Genomic DNA, 21,017 nt, shown 5'->3' with positions numbered 1-21,017 from the left:
TGTTTCAATCGGCATAACGCCCCTGTCTGTGATGGTGGCAGACAGTAGTGTGTCTGTGTCTATTGGCCTTTCAAACCAAAAGGTTTCCATAGACAGCCCAAGTAAAGCCACAGGCTACATACCTTCTATGATGTACCAGACAACATCACCTTCCTACTCCATAGTTACATGTGCCACAGGGGACTGCTAAAGACAGACATACAGAGAGAGTTAAAGAGAGAGAGAGAAGAACAGAACAGAGAAAAGGTCAAGAAACATGCAGATGGAAAAAAAAAGTGTTTGGCCAGCGATTCTCCCTGAGCGTCTGACTGTGTTAGCTCGTTCCTCTGGCTGCTGGAATTCATGAGGTAAATTGAATCAGCACTTCCTGTGGGCTCACTGCTAGCTCCGCTGATGGTGTCAGCGTGATATCCATCCCCTCTCTCTCTCTTTATCTCTCTCTCCTCCCCCTCTTCTCTCCCCCTCCTCTTCCTTTCTATTGGTTTAATAGGATAGTGGTTTCGGAACGAGGGAAAAACAAGGGCTGATGTAATGTGCGGAGGATCTTGAGTGCTGCTCCTTGAATTTGTGCGCTGTAGGCCTATTGAAGCATGCATGTGCTGTGTGAGACACAATTGAGTGCATGTGTATTTGTGTATTTGTGTATTTGTGTGCGTGCGTGTGTGTGTGTTCTGCCTGTCGATGGAGGGCAATTGGACTCAACTGAGCACCTGAGCAGATGATCCTCCTGGTTAATTTTAGAGAGAGAGAGATCATTAAAGTGAGCAGAAAGGAAAGAGGTCAACTTTTTCCTTAATCCCTCTCTCCTCTCCTTTCCTGGCAGTAGAGGAGCAGCACTATTTGGGGTCTTACTTTGGATCTGTGCCCTGTTTAAACCCACCAGGGAGTCTTACCTCTTCTGCAGTATGATTCGATTCCATTAGAGATGGTGACGCCACTTTAACGTGGAGAGAGATATCAGGCCCTTTAATGCTACATACACACCCACACTCACATGGGCATACACATGCGTGCACACACAAACGCACGCGCACACACACACACACCTTGACACACAATCTGTTGACCAAGTGGATGAGTGAAGGAAAGTAGTGCACTATTAGGAGCGCAGACTGTGAGTGCTAGGCAGATTTTAGAATAATCCGCTTTTGTTGATATGATAGGCCGGCCTACTGTTTTTGTGGACCAATAACTTGCGTCTGTGTGATGTCAGCCGAGCTCCCAAATCCCCACTTCAATTGGTATTCTCAGAAGCTATCTCTAAAACCTCCCATGTTGATAAAACCCTATCTACCTCAATAGATCCCTAGACACTACCTAGATCCTACTTCGACTCACCTACATGTACCTTTGTTGTAGCACTAATCAGAATCCTACGGGAATTACAGAAAAGTAGCAGGTGTGTGGCCATCACAATACAGTACACAAACAGGCAGGCTGCATATTATTTGATTATAATCCATAATCTGTGTCGGGGCTTTAAACCTACTGTTTAGTGGATGACAGGTTTGATTGCGTAATAACTTGAGTGTCAGTTTTAAGAGGATGACATTTTGAGCATTGAGCTTTCTATTGTTGTTGTGATCTTTGTTCTGCATTGCTACATGACTATGAACCTGTTTGTTATCGTGTGTGTGTGAGTGAGTGAGAGAGAGAGAGCGAGAGAGAGAGAGAGAGAGAGAGAGAGACAGAGAGAGAGACAGAGAGAGAGACAGAGAGGAGAGAGAGAGAGAGAGAGAGAGAGAGAGAGAGAGAGAGAGAGAGAGAGAGAGAGAGAGAGACAGAGAGAGAGAGAGAGAGAGAGAGAGAGAGAGACACAGAGAGAGAGACAGAGAGAGACAGACAGAGAGAGAGACAGAGAGAGAGAGAGAGAGAGAGAGAGAGCTGACACGTTATTAATATGATCCATAGTTAAAGTGGTCCTCTGCAACAGTGACAAACCTTTTATTCCCTGACTGTCTGTTTAAGATGATATGGGTGACTGGTACAGATTCTGGTGTGTCGGTGGATGAGGTGTTGCTGAACACTTGGAGGGATGGAGTGCTTTTCATATATTATGTAAGGAAACACAGCTACCTCTATACAACAGACTGGAGCTGCCTCGCTTTTACACACACACACACACACACACACACACACACACACACACACACACACACACACACACACACAACATATTGCTGATAGTGTCTATAATAAAACCAGTGCAGCTAGAAGTGTTACAGTTACAGGTTTGATCCCAACAATTCATAAAACAAAGCCTCCATCACCAGCACCATAAATACAGGCCTGAGATCTGTTGACGCCTGCATTTACTGGGGCTGTGCTATACAGTTAGCTAGGCTGTAGCCCTGGGCAGGGATAGGGGCCGGATTTATCCCTGCTCAAGCAAGCAGGCTGCCCTCTTGCATGTTGAGGCATGTCCAGAAACTGTAGTTTACAAAACACCATCCACCACTGTGATGATAGGCTCTATAGCTATAACTATGGCTTACACTGAGTATACCAAACATTAGGAACACCTTCCTAATATTGAGTTGCACCCCCTTTTGCCCTCAGAACAGCCTCAATTCATCAGGGCAAGGTGTCGAAAGCGTTCCACAGGGATGTTGGCCAATGTTGTCTCCAATGCTTCCCACAGTTGTGTCAAGTTGGCTGAATGTCTTTTGGGTGGTGGACCATTCTTGATACACACGGGAAACAGTTACATGTGAAAAACCCCGCAGTGTTGCAGTTCTTGACACAAACCGGTGCACCTGTCACCTACTACCATACTCCGTTGAAAGCCACTTACATTTTTTGTCTTGCCCATTCACCCTCTGAATGGCACACATACACAATCCATGTCTCAATTGGCTTAAAAATCCTTCTTTAACCTGTCTCCTCCCCTAATAGTGTATAGGTAGTCCATAGACCTGAGCGGATTGACTATCCTCCACATGCTGTAGTGTATGACGCAGCTGTGAACTCAGGGCCTTGTAAAGGTACACTATAGGCTAGTGATATAGATAAGAGATGTTCTATAATGGAACAGGATGTGTATACCCCCCATAAAACAAAAAGTACAAAAGAAAAGGTGGTTGTCCCACTGGCTATCATAAGTTGAGTGCACCAATTTGTAAGTCGCTCTGGATAAGAGCGTCTGCTAAATGACGTAAATGTAAATGTAAATGTATACAGTACTGTGTGGTAGCCAGGCCTATATTGACTGTAGCGTAGCAGTGAGCTCAGGGTCTGGTGACTGGTGGATAATGTGGATGTGGTTTGGTAGTAAAAGTGCTGTACAGACTGAAAATGGAGCGAGCGGAACAGGGCTGGCTGACTAGCTGTGGCTGGTGACATGGTTCACAGGCGCCAGTGTTTTTCTGTGAAAGGAATGGAAGGCTGCCATGGATTAGTAGTGCTGCTAGTGGACTAGACTGCCCTCCCATGTGGAAGGGATGTATTGGAGCACCACTCACTCTCTGTGACTGGTTGGTGCGTGTGTGGGTGGGCGGTGGGTTGTGTGTGTGTGTGTGTATGCAAGCGTGTGAGTGTGTTTGTGTAGTACAGTGTGTGTGTCAGTAGTATATTACTTTGCACACGTACTGTATGTGTTTAACACACTAATGTTATGTCAAGGCCCCATTTCAATAACATGGACCACTTCAGCTCGTTAGCTAGTCTTGGGACTAAGTGAAGGAACGCTTGCTTGCGTTAACCATGTTAGTGGATCGACTTAGCCTGGACACACTCCACCGTCCACACTTCTTGTTGACATACAGGACATGGTTCACATTGACCAACACCAGTTCACTTTACAGTGCTAGATGAGAACGGTTCTGGTTCATAAACAGCAGACAGATCTCGTTTTTAAAAAGCCATCTAGATAAATCTGTCGACGCCATCTTGCTTACCGGTTGCATAACTCAGTGAGTCGCTGTCATCCGTCGGTCCGTCTGTCCGTCTGTCCGTCTGTCCGTCTGTCCGTCTGTCCGTCTGTCCGTGTCAGCTGCTGAGTGTGTGTGAGTCATGAAAGATAGGTTGCGCAGACATCGTCCAACCGGACACCCACTTCCAGACATAGCTGGTTGAGTAGTCGCTGCCCTCCGTAGCTGAGCTGGACATAGAGACATAGGCTACAGTGTGTCCCAAATGGCACCCTATTGCCTATTTCTTATGGACCCTGGTCAAAAGTAGTGCATTATAAAGAGAATAGGGTGCCATTTGGGACGAAGCCATAGGCTAGAGGTTCCAACATGGCATCCTAACCCTCAGGTTGTGGAAGTGTAGCGACAGCTCTGTGATCCCCTCCAAACATCCTCCTGTTATGACCACTTCCTTTCCCAGTCCTGTGTTGGAACCCACTGCCTCTACAGCCTCTCACACTACAGCCTGAAGGGGAACGTGTGAGTGCTAGGCAGACTGGGAAGAATTTGGTTATGTTTATATGATAGGCTGCCTTATTGTTAGTTATTTTTTACCAATAACTTGCATCTGTGTCTGTGTGATGACTAGATGTCAGCCGAATTCCCGGATCTCCCACTTCCACTTCAATTGGTTCTCTCAGAGGCTATCTATCTGTAATTTATCAGTTTCTTTATGTGACCCTCGTTGCTGTCTTCATTTTGCCCCCCCTTCTCTCTTTCTCTCTTTCTCTATTTACGTCCCTGTGAGCACCTGAGAGGAAGCAGCTGGAGGTTCTGATTACACTTCTCCTTTTCCCGCCCGGTGTCTCTCTTACGTCTTTCGGTTTTGTTTTCTCGCAGGTCACATTGTCTAATAGTGGGTTTCCTATTATCCTCAGTGCCAGTCGTTACCCCCCAAAATAAACCTGTGGACAGGGCAGAATGAGTAACCACGAGGTGGTTCCTCACACCAAAACACACTCATATCTCCTCATGTCTTCTTAGCCACCCCCAAGGCTTTGTCTTTGCCCCTCTCAGTGTGTTTCCAGCCTGCGTCTCCATGTAAATAAAATGACTAATTCCCAGACACAGCTCATCAATATGGAGGACAGGACAGGGGCCTTCGCTTGCATGGATGAGCAGAGGGAAGAATAATGTTAGCAAAGTGTCAGTGTATACCCTCCCCCTCTCCTCCTTCTCTTCTTTCTTTCTGTGTGTGTGTGTGTGTGTGTGTGTGTGTGTGTGTGTGTGTGTGTGTGTGTGTGTGTGTGTGTGTGTGTGTCTGTGTGTGTGTGTTTACGGTAAGGAGGATCAGTGCTAGGCCTGCCATCAATCACTCCACCAGGGTCTTTCAGCACACCTCGCATGCTGGGTTTATTAAAAGCATGAGTGTGATCGCTGATCTGGCTGACAAAACACACACACACGCACCGCAGATTTACACAAGTGTCACACTCGCACCTCACGCAGCAGCAGCAAAACCTACACATCCACAGACTCCCATCCACAGACTCCCATCCACAGACTCACATCCACAGACTCACATCCACAGACTCCCATCCACAGACTCACATCCACAGACTCACATCCACAGACTCCCATCCACAGACTCACATCCACAGACTCACATCCACAGACTCCCATCCACAGACTCCCATCCACAGACTCCCATCCACAGACTCACATCCACAGACTCCCATCCACAGACTCCCATCCACAGACTCACATCCACATACTCACATCCACAGACTCCCATCCACAGACTCACATCCACAGACTCACATCCACAGACTCACATCCACAGACTCCCATCCACAGACTCACATCCACATACTCACATCCACAGACTCCCATCACTACTAGTCAGCCTCACATTGGCATGACCAGTCTAGATGCTCGTCTTTCACTTTGCATAGAACACTCTTTATATCCTGAAAAGGAAGGCCACTGTTCACGGTCACATTGCCTCATGGAATTCCCCTAGGCCAGGGAAGTTCACTTCACACAGTTAGTGCTCTGTGTGTCCCTCTGCAGCCACCGTACTGACCTCCTGATATAGGACAGAGGACATGGAGAAATGTAATTAGAACTGAATTTGGTTGTAGGCTATGTATTGATAGTTCATATCCTTGACTTCTGTGTGTTTCTGTCAGGATATGTCAGATAGGTGAGGCCTACATAGAGCAGAGCAAGGCACTCATTACTGGCTGGGTCAGAGGCAGGGAGGAGGGAATGAGAGATCTGTGCCTATCGACTGCCACCAGATAGTGTCGATGCTTTCTTCGATGTCTGCCTCAGAAAACAATTGGTCTCTCTGCCAGTTCTAAAGACCCCCGCACACACACACACACACACACACACACACACACACACACACACACACACACACACACACACACACACACACACACTCCTCCATCTCCACTGTGTAGTGCAGCACTTCAGGGGTGCAATGGACAAAAGGCGGCTGTCAGTATGTCAATACCTGACGACAGAGCTTACCTGCTAGGTCAGCCATTTGACTCAGTTGTTCACATCAGCACCAGTCCAGGAAAAGAGGGAAATGGCACTTAGAAGACAGTGTTTCATTGTGGGGTGATTTCGTCTTCTTCATTTGTCATTCTAATGTTGAGAAATCATGGGGTTTATGCATCTCCTATAGACACCCACTGAGTACAGTGTGTTGTCTTCAGTCACAAACACACACAGCACACAAGGCGTCGTCAGGGAAAGGCTTTGTAAAGTCAACCCCGTCTTCACTTTCTATCCCATGCCTGTTTTAACAAGACAGATTTCCCCAGCCAGCCGACGGAGGGTTTAAGTGATGGTTGTCCTGGTCATTTAGGAGTAATGGGGTGAGCTTTGCTGGCTGACCGCTCTAGTGATCGGGGCAGGGGTATAGGGCTAAAGGGTAGGGTAGGCTGGGGCTGCATGGGGCTGGGGGTGCTTAACCCAGCTTGATAGCCCAGTGAGGGGGCACTTGGCCTGGGGCAGAGCGGTAGGGAGGTGTGGGGGTCTGTGGGGGATATGGTAGGGGTGACAGAAGGGCCTTTGTTGATGAAAGTTTATGACCCTTTCTTACAGCTCTGCCCAATAACAAGTAGCTAATGTCACTTGACATGAGAACAGCAGGACAGCTTGAAGCGTTGTGAAGGGAGGGGGCGGGGTGTGTAACCAGGAAGTGAGGTCATCAGAAGGTCTTCAGCTGACATTCGAGAACCGAGAGAAAGGGGAGATTTCTCAGATGTCCTCACAATTGGACAAAGCATAGCGTTTTCTCAGATATAAATCAAAAAGTTGTGTATATGCAGTTTGTGTTGGTGTCAGAATTAGTTAACCTAGGATGTCCACATGAATCCTGGTCGTCAAGGTTTCATAGGTGTGCTGATCTGGTCATCCTAATGTGCAGGTTGCAAGGGTTGTAAAAATACAGTTTAGCAGACAAACAAAGTCACTTCTGCTTAGTTATTTCAACATTTCCTCCTGTGTCAGAATATGTGTGTCCTTGTTTGCATGCATGGGTGTGTGTGGGTGCATGTGCATGGGTGTGCGTGTGTTTTAGCGGCCTGTGTGTGGTGGTTGTGACCTGCCCCTGGGGCTCTGCTCAGCGAGGCATCTGTCATGCCGCCTGACTACAGCCCAGCCACCGCATCAACACCTGACCTTTAACTGGGGACCAGGGAACCACAGAGAAGGGATAGACAGAGACAGGGTTACATGGACTACCATCACTACTGCCACCCTGACACTGGTGCTCTTTCTCTCCTCTCCTGTCTCTCCGTCAGTCTATCGTTCTCTATCTCCCTCTCTGGTCGTCGTCTCTCAGACCATCTCTCTCTTTCACTCTGGCTGTCTATTTCTTCTATTTTCTTCTACTTTATTTTTTCTGTTCTTACAGTCACCTCTCTCTCTCTCTCTCTCTCTCTCTCTCTCTCTCTCTCTCTCTCTCTCTCTCTCAGGGAGTCACAGACTCTGACTGTTTGTGACACTGCCTCCCTTCAGGCACAGATGAGCATTGTATCTGACAGGCCAGCTTTGTCTTTTTAAGTCATTAGCAGTTTCTTGGTGGATTCTCCCCTCCTCCCCTCCACCCCTTCCTCACACCCCCTGTCGCATAGCTTCCCCCCTCCCCCCCCTTCCCTCTCGTCGTTTTTTTTATCTCTCTGTCTCCTCTTTACCCTCCATCTGTAGCCAGCGCTACAGGGGCAGAGGGGGATAAACGCAGGGGGCAGGAGAGCTCGACTCTGTGATATGGAAGTGATTTCAGATGTCACTTTATCAAGAAAACGACAGGGGTGTGTGTGTGTGTGTGTGTGTGTGTGTGTGTGTGTGTGTGTGCATCTGCATGTCCATGCCTTGTAACAGGATTTTCCTAGATCTGGCAGGTCTGTGAAGTGTGTGACTGCTCTGCTGACTGTTATTGCTTGGACTGCACAGAGCCTAGTAGTCTAGTACTGAACTGCCTGCTCTTACCACATCAGCTGTGAACCTGTTGTGTTACAATAGCAGGAGGGAATTGACTTGACAGGGTGTTGTGGAGGTTAAGGTACAATTCTGATGACAATAAGGATGTGTGTTTGTATTTGTGTAGTGTACATGGAGTGTTTGCTGCTGTGGAACCACCTGCCTTACATACTTCTCACCTGATGTCCAAAGGCCTTTTCCCCTGCACCCACTGCCCTATTCTACTCTACCTCCTCCACAGTCCACCAATAAGGAGAATAGGGCTTGGAAGGTTTAGACACCTGCTCATAGAATGCAACAGCTGAGTGCTAGCCTGGCCTAGCTTCATGTTTGTGCCATGTATAGATGGGTTAGCAGACAACGTCACGAAAACCATGTGCACGCTTCAATGGCGCAGAAGACTGTGTTGTTGTGATTCTGGATGGCCAGATAGCTAGCAACAATGACAAGAAACTGCCATGTGGGGAATCGTAAGTGGCTTGTTTCAGCTAGTTTTATCTTGTTCTGGTTTTGAGATGTTTCGACTGATTTCATTTCAATGCTAATATGGCTAAAATTCGCTAGCTAGCTAACTAACAACTGTAACAATGTATTTGAGAGACAAATACATTTGCACAATGAGTACTTATGTTTTCAATAAACATTGGAGACAAAATATAGTTTACATGTTGTCAACAATCTAAGCCAACCCCGTCTGTTTTGCCACATAGTTGCACACGTGTCGGTTTTGTTGCTAAACACCCAACCCGTCTATTAGGGGACAGGAATAGTGTATGGACAGTGTATGGACAGACTATGGAGCTAACTCTTTTCTAGGCTATTCAAAGGGGTGAGAGCAGAGCAGCAGTTGAAACAGCTGATCTGATGCTAGGTGATGGTTCAGACAACCAACACCACATCACAAGAGGCCTGAAAAGCTCCAGGAAGCTGTTCTAATAATATAACCTCAGACTCCTCTGTCCTCTCGCTCCAAGTGACTGCTGGGGGGGAATCCAAAGGAAAAAGAGCATCACTGTTCACTCACTGCCCCTCTCTGCTCTCTGTCTCTCTCTATGAGGTCTCGGAGTGGAAACAACCACTGGACAACATCTTATGTCGCCCCTGAGGGTGGAGCGGTTTGAAGTAGTGCAGTAACTACTAGGTCTTTAACTGCTCTGTCAGTGTCTGTGGAGCTGTAGAGGTGTTACAGTTAAACCTTCCCTCCAGAGGTGTTGCAGTTAAACCGGTCCCCCAGGAGAGGAACAGTTGTTTATCCAGGTGTGCTATCACAATATTTGGATAGCTGTGTTGCCGGTGGTGTTGTTGTTGTTTTTAGTAAGTGTAGCCATCAGGTTTCTCTCCCACTAAGATAGAAAAGAGAATTCTAGAAAAGGAGAAACAGAGAGATGTGGTGAGAGAAACAGAGCAGCCAGAGCGTGTGTGCAGGTACTGTACCTCCCAGAGGCTACAGCAGATGTTTCCTCTCCTCTACATCTCACTGCTCTGCTAGAACAATCACACCTTGACTTTATATAGACAGGCTATAAAAGACAGGACAGCCTCCACCCAGTACAACATTAATCAATGGAACGACAACATCAGACCTCGGTATGGACCTGCTTAGGAGCTGAGCTTGTGTGTGTGTGTGGGGGGGGGGGTTTGTGGGGAGAATTTTCATATTCAGGTGTAAAGTGCTGGGCTTAGTGACTCGGTTGGCCTATAGGTGTGTGTGTGTATGTATGACTGCCCACTCCCTTGCAGCTTGTCCCTGCTGTTACTAACATGGTGAGGTCATGTGACTCAGTGTGCTGCATCTACTGCTGATAGTGATGGAGGGCTTTTTACATACCAGGCATGCCTTTTAACAGCTTCATGTAGGCCACAGCATACACACACATTCTCCCGCTCGCGTAGCATGATGTACAGCACACACACTCACACTTAAACACTAGCACTTACTGTAAGCGCTATACAAAGTCAGTCCGACAGGCCCATTTGTCCAGCATTGTGCTAGAAGAACACACATACACACACACATACACATGCACCTACGCACACACAGAGCTCGCCCACCACCCACCCACACAGTTCATTCCACTCCCTTAGGAGGTACAGATGTAGGATATTAATTCGAGCCAGTTTGCTACAGCAGGAAAATAATCCTGCAGCAATAGGACATTTCAATTATTATGTGGATTATAATTAACAGACATTTTTGTAGGGGTTGATACCTTTTTCACAAGGGAAAATCAAGTCAAATTTCAGACTTAAGAAGCCTTTTAAACCTAAAATACACTACAAGTTTAAAATGTCCTGCATTGCAAGAATGTTCTCCTACAACAGGGTGATCAAATTAAAATCCAACATCTGTATGAGTAGCTTATTAAGGTAAGCTGTTATTGCTGTGGCTAGGGTTGTCTCACCTCTACTGTAAACAGGCAGTATGTGTGTGAGTGTAAAGGTCTTGGCAGACAGGGGCATTACAGAGGAACGTGTCTGAGCTCTGAGCTGTGGGTTAGCCCAGCTAACATCACTAACACCAGTCCACCTGGCCTTATTTAGAAGAGCTCTGGAGAGCCAGTCATAGACGCTACTAGCTGAGAACAGAGACTGTCTCTGTGTGCCTGTGGCTCATCTTAATGTTGTGAGAGTTAGGCCATGTGTTCTTCAGGTATTTCATGTATTTAACCGTAAACACTTTACCAAATCGTTTTCTTCATGTTCTGTTCTGTCTTTGTTCTCTTCACCGATACAACAGGGACATGTCTATTGCGAGAGGCCTTGGTTTTGTAGCCACTACCTCTGTGGTATTATGTGAAGTCATTCATTTCCTGGAGTTATTGTGAAGCCGTTCTCCTCTTAAGTCACATGGATCTACAGAACAATGACACCCATTAGCATCTGTAGCATAGGTGTAGCGCCCTCCACTCTACTCTACCTGAAGAGATACTGTAGGAAGAGGATGTGACCTGTGGAGAGACTCATTAGCTTCTATGCTAAACCTGATTAGCACCATTAAGATGACAAGAGCCTTTGCCTCCTCACTTCTCACATGATGAATATGAAGAGCCCTCTCTCTCCCTTTGCAGATCTTAGATTTGAATAAATTCACTTCTTGATTTAAGCCCCCTTGTGTTCGTGTTACTATTATGGCAACGTGGTGGTTATTCTTTTTAGGGCTAATATTAAACTTAGAATAGTGATTCAGACTTGTATGAATCTTTCTGTGTTGTGTTGTGTAGTCATGGGAAGAGACCTGATGCAGGATATGACTGCACTCAGGCTATCTCCACTGAGTCTGGGTGTCACGATCGTCAAAAGGAGTAGACCAATGCGCAGCGTGGAATGCGAACATACTTTATTATATTCACCACACGAACAAAAACAACAAAACGATACGTGAAGTCCTTGGTAACAAACACAAACCAACACGGAACAAGATCCCACAATACACTGTGCCAAACAAGCTGCCTAAGTATGGTTCCCAATCAGAGACAACAAGCAACAGCTGATTCTCGTTGCCTCTGATTGAGAACCACCCCGGCCAACATAGATACACATGAACTAGATCCTAACATAGAAACACAAACACATAGAATCTACAAACCCTGGCTCAACATATAAGAGTCCCAGAGCCAGGGCGTGACACTGGGGCTCTGATATGGTTGGGATAGCCTACTTGTGTGAAGTGGGTGAATGGGTGAGTATTAGGCTGAGAAGTAGTACCCTGAGAGCCTGGTGCCCTCTACAGCTGGTAGGAAGCTATACACTGGGCCATGGCTATGAGAGTTCATAAAGGAGGACTAACTGATCATAGATTACCATATTATCAATGAATGGGAACCAAACTAAGCATTTGCATTGGTTTAGTTTCCCTCAGCTATTGTAGTGAACGTGAGAAAGACGGAAATTGAGGCTCGTGAGAGGGTGCCTTTAAAAAAAAACATTTTGTTTTGTGACTCAAACTGTTTAGACAACCTTCCTGGCTAGGCTTTATGTGGAGTGCGTGGTATTGTTTTAAATAACAGGAACGTTGCCTCAGTCAAGTACAGGGTGTATCACCTTGAGTCTGCATACTTGAGGTTTTGAATGGCATGGCTTAGTTTTAGTTTGGTTTGTTCTTTTGTCGTGGGTTCCGTGAGGAAAGCAAAATACCTCACCCCGCAGCAGACTCTGTGACGGCGCTGGTCTGTTCTCTTCTTTAGAGGGGGATGCCTGTGGTATTTTCACCGTCCGTTGGCTGCCTGGCTGCACTGTGTAGCTGCGTGGCCTGTGTGAGATAAATTGTACCTAATTTTGGTACCTAATTTTGTGTGTGTGTGTGTGTGTGTGTGTGTATGAAGATAAGTGGTGTACCTCAGCAAGAGGACCGTGTATCCTAGCAGGTTCAATTTAGAGGTGTGCAATCACGGCTACAGCAGGACGTAACCTCTCCAATCACACACTTAACACTGCTCAGCGTCACACACACACACACACACTCACACACACACACACACACACACTCACACACATACACACAATGCTGTAACAAAGGGCTCTGAACGCAACTCGGCTTAGTGTTCAGGATGAATGCAGAGGATTAGTACAGAGAGAGAGACACACACACACCCTCAGATCTGTCTCTTTAAGGCCCTAACACTGTGGAGGTGTTTTGGTTGGACATTCCAGGCATAGTTCAGACACCAAAGTACAGTATGTATGTGTAGCACTGTAGGTTTCTGCATTCATCCAAATACTTTCTTTACACTTGGTTTCCATTTCTTACACAGTATTTTCCAATAGGAATCAACTCCACTACTGTATTGTAGAATGTATTGATGCGTGTATTGTTTGAAATCACAACTGGTTCATCCCCAGACTGTTCCTTCCTAACATCCTCTCTAGAGACTGGCCTAGGTGGGTAGGCCTACTGACTGTCCATCATAGAGTTAAGAAAATAAACCTGTGACATAACATCATATCAGAATATGTAAGTCTGTTGAAATGATCGTGCTACAATAAGGTTGCAAGGGCTTGTGAGGGTGTCAGCTAGAGCATGGTGAGGTGATCCCCAAAGGATTGCCCCGCCCTCGTTTTACAGGCTTTTATTGACTCAGCTTGGCACGTGTCACAACAGGGTTTCTGAGTACCAAGGGGTATGTTACAGTATGTATGGGGAATAGGCTGGGCAGGGCTGGCATCGGCATGCTTTAAATAGGTGCTTCACAGAGATTCTGGGAAGAAAGGCTTTATCAGAGTTTTTTGGCGGCATCCAAATGGCACCCTATTGCGTTATAGTGGACTACTATAGGGCTCTGGTCAAAATAAGTGCACTATATAGAGAATAGGGTACCATAAGGGACACGCAATTTAAAAATGTTGGTCTGATACCTGACTGGTGGTCAGTACAGCAGAAAGGCGCGTGAACGTTGTAAAGGTGTTGTGTAATGGTTGGTGAGAGTAGACTAGTCAGTCAGAGCTTTACCGACTGCTCTGTTTTGTACTTGAAGAAGAGGCTTTCACATCACACCACCTTGTTAGGTCTCGTCACCTCCTGCACTAAGTACTTTGTGAGAAACACCAATTTATGCATTGGGACCAGAGTACTGGATGTCTTTCCAGGTAAGCTATGAAAAGTATGGTTGACTTGATTTGTGGCACTTTTTGGCTTTAGGTCAAATGAATTTAACTTAACTTAACCTAAAGTTATCCAAGTCTCTGTAGAACAAATGTCCAGCTGGTTCTGTATTTGGAAGATACAGAGTAAAGGTGACTGTAAAAATAATTTTCTTTGTGGTTCTAAGTTAAACGTGGTAGAGCCTCAGATGAGTCCTGTTGTCTGTTAGCATGCTAGTGCTAATAAACACAACTGTCTAAACGATCAGCAGATCAGGAGCCTGCAGAGCGGAGAGGAGGGAGAGGGACTTCTGCTGTATATTTGTTTTCCCTAGGTGTTACCTACCTACTGCTGTTAGAAACACGCTCTAGGCTAGTAACACTGACCATTTGGCTCAGAGGAATTCACTTCCTGTTTAGCTAAGGGTCAGTGTCTGCCCATCCCTATATAAGTCTATGTTCCATCCATTTACTCTGTCAGTTTTGAGGTGAAACTAACAAACATGGCTGCTGTGTCTAGTGGGGATTTTTCCTTTTTCTCACTACCAGCAACATCGAACTGCTTTGTGATGTGGTGACTTGCGGTCTGTCATTTCTCTGAGAAAACTCGATCCATTCTCAGTGCTTCTCCTGTGTTTTTATTGCTGACTTTAGCACCTGTACCTCTGTGACTATGGCCCTAAACAGCCTCTTGGGGCTTTAAATTAGTGCCTTTTGTTTGAGATTGAAGAGTCACTCAGCGCTTCTGCTACTCCAGCCAAAGGGTCTATACATCACCTGACTAAGCCTGACAGGATGGGGAGAGGGAGAGAGGGAGAGAGAGAGGGAGGGAGGGGGGAGAGAGAAAAAGGGAGAGGGGGGGAGAGATGGGGGAGGGAGAGAGGGGAGAAGAGAGAAAGAGGAAGAGAGTGAAAGGGGAGGGAGAGAGAGAAAGAGGAAGAGAGAGAGAGAGGGGGGGGGGGAGAAAAGGAGATGAGAGAGATGATAAGCAGAGAGAGTGTTGGGCCAGTAACCAAAAGGTTGCTGGTTCGAATCTCAGAGCCGGCAAGGTGGAAAAATCTGCCGTTCTGCCCTTGAGCAAGGCAGTTAACCCCCAACTACAACTGCTCCCCGGGTGCCGATGACATGAATGTCGATTAAGGCAGCCCCCCGCACCTCTCTGATTCAGAGGGGTTGGTTAAATGAGGAAGACACATTTTGTGCAACTGACTAGGTAATCCCCCTTCCCTTTCCCTAGCTGTGAAATTCTGCAGATGCAGAGCCGTGTTGACCCTGGGAACACAGTCCATATAACAGCCCCCCCTTTTCCTGAGCTGTGTGAGTCCCTATGGGGAGTCTCTGTGAATATCAACCAGGTGTACTCTATGCAGAAACCAAACCTCCCCGTGATTCTCAGTCAGCTCTGCAGAACTATTCTTGTAGATTCTAACAGAAGATCATTCCCCAGCCACAGGCTGCCACGTCTCACAGAAACATTATCATTCCCCACCACTATGCCCCAGAGCAGAGAGAGAGAGAGAGAGAGAGAGAGAGAGAGAGAGAGAGAGAGAGAGAGAGAGAGAGAGAGAGAGAGAGAGAGAGAGAGAGAGAGAGAGAGAGAGAGAGAGAGAGAGAGAGAGAGAGAGAGAGAGAGAGAGAGAGAGAGAGAGAGAGAGAGAGAGAGAGAGAGAGAGAGAGAGAGAGAGAGAGAGAGAGAGAGAGAGAGAGAGAGAGAGAGAGAGATGGAGTGGGGTCAGGAAAGAGAGAAGCACCAAATCAGCTTAATATGGGTGATACGGACAGAGTGTGGTCTGGGGAGGGAGTGTGTGGTTGTGTGTAGTGTGTGTGATGTGGGTGTAGGTGTGTGATCTGCGTTTCAGCCCTGCAGCTTGAACCCACTGCTGACTGGGCACCTCTCAGAGGATAATTGATTTGTCTTGAGAGAGGCACAGTGCTGTGAGCTGGGGAACAAAGAGATGGAGAGAGGGAGCGAGAGAGAAAGACAGGGTTACCACAGGTGGAATAGAGAGAGAGAGAGAGAGAGAGAGAGAGCGAGAGATGGAGAAACAGGTTAAAATTATGAGAGGACATATGAAGTGTGATTAGTCCCATGTCCCAAGCTCAATAGTACACACATGCAAATACACATTTCCCTTTATCTCTCATTCCTTTGTGTAAACTAACACTGGAATGGAATGTTCACTGGCTTTGGGCACCTCCAGGAGAAAAGACTGAATTTAGAGAGGTGGTTTGAGAAAAGCCTTTCAGTTTTTTTGTGTCAAGAAGACACGATTTAGGTGTGCTCTGTTTCCTTGCTTGATAGCAATGAAGTGCTTTGGCATTAGCCTTTATTTGATTTGTTGGCCTATTTTCTGACCAGATTTGTCTGAACTGCTGGTATGATTGACTATATTCCAAGACTGGAGACCATTCTCCCATCTAATACAGCACCTTCCATCGTCCTTGTCTTAAATCGCGCCTCACTTATATAATAAGTAATTATTAATATAATAGTAATCGTTGATAGGCAGTGAAATGACCAACCCCGCTCTCTCTCTGCAGTAACCAACTACAGTAATGTGGTGAAGACCCCTGGCTCAGACTCAGATGATGAGGACAAGCTGCACATCGTGGAGGAGGACGGGAGTATGGCAGACGGGGCCGACTGTGACAGTAACGTACCCAGTGAAGATCACAACGGAGACCACTGGGATGAAGGTTAGTCGATGCAGGTCACACGCACACAAATACACACACACAGACACACACACACACACACAAAGATCTCTCTCTCACTCTCTCTCCCACTCCGTGTCTGTTTCTCTGTGTTCAACATTTGGTGACTGTCTACTGTTCTAAAACAAATCTACGAATACTTATTCTTCCTTGCACTGAACTCAGTAAAGGTGGCGTCAGTTAAGAATACACTGTAACAGAAAACTATAATTTATACTGTAATTTTGCGTATTATCAACAGTAAAAAACTCTGAAATGTTTAACTGCAGCATACTGTAAATGATGGGGCATTGTGGGAAAATTGCTGTATTTAGAATGGTACTGTAATTCCACCCCAGCCTTGGAATAGGTTATGTTAATTGAAAACAGTGCCGTACCGTATCTTTGGAGTGCCAAAAACCTTTTGAGCACTAGTGGGTGCATGGTATTGTTGTTTCTGGCTCATTAACATATTTTGAGGTGTGCCTTGTAAGAGGCTATATTTGTTGCACCCGTGAGTGAGAATGCTGTACCATTTTAACTCCTAGTGCCCCATCAATTTAAAAAGTATAGGGAACAGATTAGAGTGGCAGCAAGTCTTAAAGCTGCAATATGTAACTTTTTAGGCTACCTGACCAAATTAACATAAAAATGTGAGTTATAGATCTGTCATTCGCATTTTACTAGACGCTCTTATCCAGAGCGTCTTACAGTTAGTGAGTGCATACATTTTCATACTGGCCCCCCATGGGAATCGAACCCACAACCCTGGCGTTGCAAGCGCCATGCTCTACCAACTGAGCTACACGGGGCCACAGCAAGTCTAAGAAGTGGTAGATCTGTTCTATGTGCGCTATTTCTACGCTTCCCGTTCTTAAGTTTTGTTTTTGCGTCTTTTACTTTCAGTTTTGTGCACCAGCTTTAAATAGCTGAAAATATAATATTTCTGGTTATTGAAAATATATTTCACAGCGGTTTAGATGGTACAATGATTCTCTACACAATTAGGCAAACTATTACAATTTTAGCAACTAAGAAATGGAAGAGCGATTTCTGCATATTGTACCTTTAAATGGTTGAGCATTTTGCCATGTCCTTTTGGTCTGTTTTGTCCTGTAGTCGCTGCCAGTTTGGAAGCCTATGTTAAGGCCTCTATAAGTGCAACACAAAATATTCATTAATATGCTGTAATGTGTAAACACTTTATCAAGCAGCCAACCTGCTTGCGCCAATCGCTTGTAATTACAGTAAAATACTGTGAAATACAAACCCCCCTCACTCATTCATTCATTCATATTTAAATTCCAATTACAGTAGCATTTACTTCTTTACAATATAATACAGTCAATTTTTACGGTAATGTAAAATGCTTTGATACCGTATTTCCATTTCTTTTCATCTTTGTAGTGACTGGGTGTATTGATAACACCATCCAAAGTGTCATTAAAACCTCTAAAAGTCTTAAGGTATCAACCAAAATATATAAAACAATTATTAGATAAAATATTGAATTTGGCCTTTACTACTATAGATCATAAAAACGCATTGAATAACACATTCATAAATGACCAAAAAATACAAAATCAAATAAATCAAAAGGAATAAGGTTTTGAGATATAAGAAAGCTCAGGAAGAATTTTTGGCTTTTTGGACACATATTTAACCCCTTATTTTTGTTTGCACAAAACTACGTCCATATTTCCATGGGTTACCTTCAGACGAGTCCCATGACACTTATGGGGGTCGTAGAGCAAAACGGAGAACATGTTCGTGACTTTCCACAGAGTGGTCATAATAGTTTTTAGGCCAAACCGTTCGGACACTACAGACGTTTTCGTGAGAAGACACATTTTCGGGATGTCTCATTGTCACGCCCTGGCTCTGGGGACTCTGAAATGTTGAGCCAGAGTGTGTAGTTTCTGTGTTATATTTTCTATGTTGATGTACTAGATCGTTTAGATCTATGTTGGCCAGGGTGGTTCCCAATCAGAGGCAGCTGTATCTCGTTGTCTCTGATTGGGGACAATACTTAGGCAGCCTGTTTGGCACTAGTCGGTGTGGGATCTTGTTCCGTAAAGGTTTGTTTTGTGTAACCTAGGACTTCACGTATCGTTTGTTTGTTGTTTGTGTCATCGGCAGTGTGCGGGTTGTTAGTTTTCTCCGTTGTTTGGAGACTTTTATTAAAGTACGGTTTCCAGTAGCTCTGTGTCCTGCGTGTGACTTCGCCTACCACATTTCACTGTCGCCGTTCTGACACTCATGGTCTGACAAACACCACTGTAGCTCGCCCACCTTCCACCGCAGATGTGGAAGGCCGACATACAGTGGGGAAAAAAAGTATTTAGTCAGCCACCAATTGTGCAAGTTCTCCCACTTAAAAAGATGAGAGAGGCCTGTAATTTTCATCATAGGTACACGTCAACTATGACAGACAAATTGAGATTTTTTTTCTCCAGAAAATCACATTGTAGGATTTTTTATGAATTTATTTGCAAATTATGGTGGAAAATAAGTATTTGGTCACCTACAAACAAGCAAGATTTCTGGCTCTCACAGACCTGTAACTTCTTATTTAAGAGGCTCCTCTGTCCTCCACTCGTTACCTGTATTAATGGCACCTGTTTGAACTTGTTATCAGTATAAAAGACACCTGTCCACAACCTCAAACAGTCACACTCCAAACTCCACTATGGCCAAGACGAAAGAGCTGTCAAAGGACACCAGAAACAAAATTGTAGACCTGCACCAGGCTGGGAAGACTGAATCTGCAATAGGTAAGCAGCTTGGTTTGAAGAAATCAACTGTGGGAGCAATTATTAGGAAATGGAAGACATACAAGACCACTGATAATCTCCCTCGATCTGGGGGCTCCAAGCAAGATCTCACCCCGTGGGGTCAAAATGATCACAAGAACGGTGAGCAAAAATCCCAGAACCACACGGGGGGACCTAGTGAATGACCTGCAGAGAGCTGGGACCAAAGTAACAAAGCCTACCATCAGTAACACACTACGCCGCCAGGGACTCAAATCCTGCAGTGCCAGACGTGTCCCCCTGCTTAAGCCAGTACATGTCCAGGCCCGTCTGAAGTTTGCTAGAGTGCATTTGGATGATCCAGAAGAGGATTGGGAGAATGTCATATGGTCAGATGAAATCAAAATATAACTTTTTGGTAAAAACTCAACTCGTCGTGTTTGGAGGACAAAGAATGCTGAGTTGCATCCAAAGAACACCATACCTACTGTGAAGCATGGGGGTAGAAACATCATGCTTTGGGGCTGTTTTACACGGACCAGGACGACTGATCCGTGTAAAGGAAAGAATGAATGGGGCCATGTCTCGTGAGATTTTGAGTGAAAACCTCCTTCCATCAGCAAGGGCATTGAAGATGAAACGTGGCTGGGTCTTTCAGCATGACAATGATCCCAAACACACCGCCCGGGCAACGAAGGAGTAGCTTCGTAAGAAGCATTTCAAGGTCCTGGAGTGGCCTAGCCAGTCTCCAGATCTCAACCCCCATAGAAAATGTTTGGAGGGAGTTGAAAGTCCGTGTTGCCCAGCGACAGCCCCAAAACATCACTGCTCTAGAGGAGATCTGCATGGAGGAATGGGCCAAAATACCAGCAACAGTGTGTGAAAACCTTGTGAAGACTTACAGAAAACGTTTGACCTGTGTCATTGCCAACAAAGGGTATATAACAAAGTATTGAGAAACTGTTGTTATTGACCAAATACTTATTTTCCACCATAATTTGCAAATAAATTCATAAAAAATTCCTACATGGGATTTTTCTGGATTTTTTTCTCATTTTGTCTGTCATAGTTGACGTGTACCTATGATGAAAATTACAGGCCTCTCTCATCTTTTTAAGTGGGAGAACTTGCACAATTGGTGGCTGACTAAATACTTTTTCCCCCCACTGTAGGTGGTTTTAAGCTGATTTCTCTAGCTTAAACTGAGGGATTTTGATGGGGATTTTTTTATTATATTACTTAGATTGATCCACGGGTGCGTCAATAGACTCTTAAGGATTTTAATAACTTCACCGTGCTCAAAGGGATATGTATGTGTGGAGTACAGGAGAGGAGATAGTCATTCAAAAATCAGGTTAAACACTATTATTGCACATTTTTACTCCTGAACTTATTTAGGCTTGCCATAACAAAGGGGTTGAATACTTATTTTCTCAAGATATTTCAGCTTTACATTTTCTATTAATTTGTACACATTTTTAAAACATAATTCTACTTTGACATTATGGGGTGTTGTGTGTATGTATACCAGTGACATAAAATCTAAATGTAATCCATTTTAAATTCAGGCTATAATGCAACAAAATGTGGAAAGAGTCAAGGGGTGTGAATACTTTCTGAAAGCACTGTATATTACAGTAGG

The 21,017-nt window shown here is 45.3% G+C and overlaps 1 protein-coding gene across 1 annotated transcript in view; it reads left to right on the top strand.

Annotated features, from left to right (window-relative positions):
• The window catches only part of LOC121549547 (zinc finger E-box-binding homeobox 1), a 72,317-nt gene that overhangs the window by 26,379 nt on the left and 24,921 nt on the right, over nucleotides 1-21,017 (top strand). The window contains exon 2 of the mRNA XM_041861346.2: nucleotides 16,470-16,625. Coding sequence (XP_041717280.2) covers nucleotides 16,470-16,625 — 156 coding nt within the window. The remainder of the gene's footprint in view (nucleotides 1-16,469; nucleotides 16,626-21,017) is intronic.

The sequence above is a fragment of the Coregonus clupeaformis genome, chromosome 34, assembly GCF_020615455.1.
Source record: "Coregonus clupeaformis isolate EN_2021a chromosome 34, ASM2061545v1, whole genome shotgun sequence".
NCBI lineage: Eukaryota > Metazoa > Chordata > Actinopteri > Salmoniformes > Salmonidae > Coregonus > Coregonus clupeaformis.
This window is presented reverse-complemented; position numbering and strand designations above follow the sequence as displayed.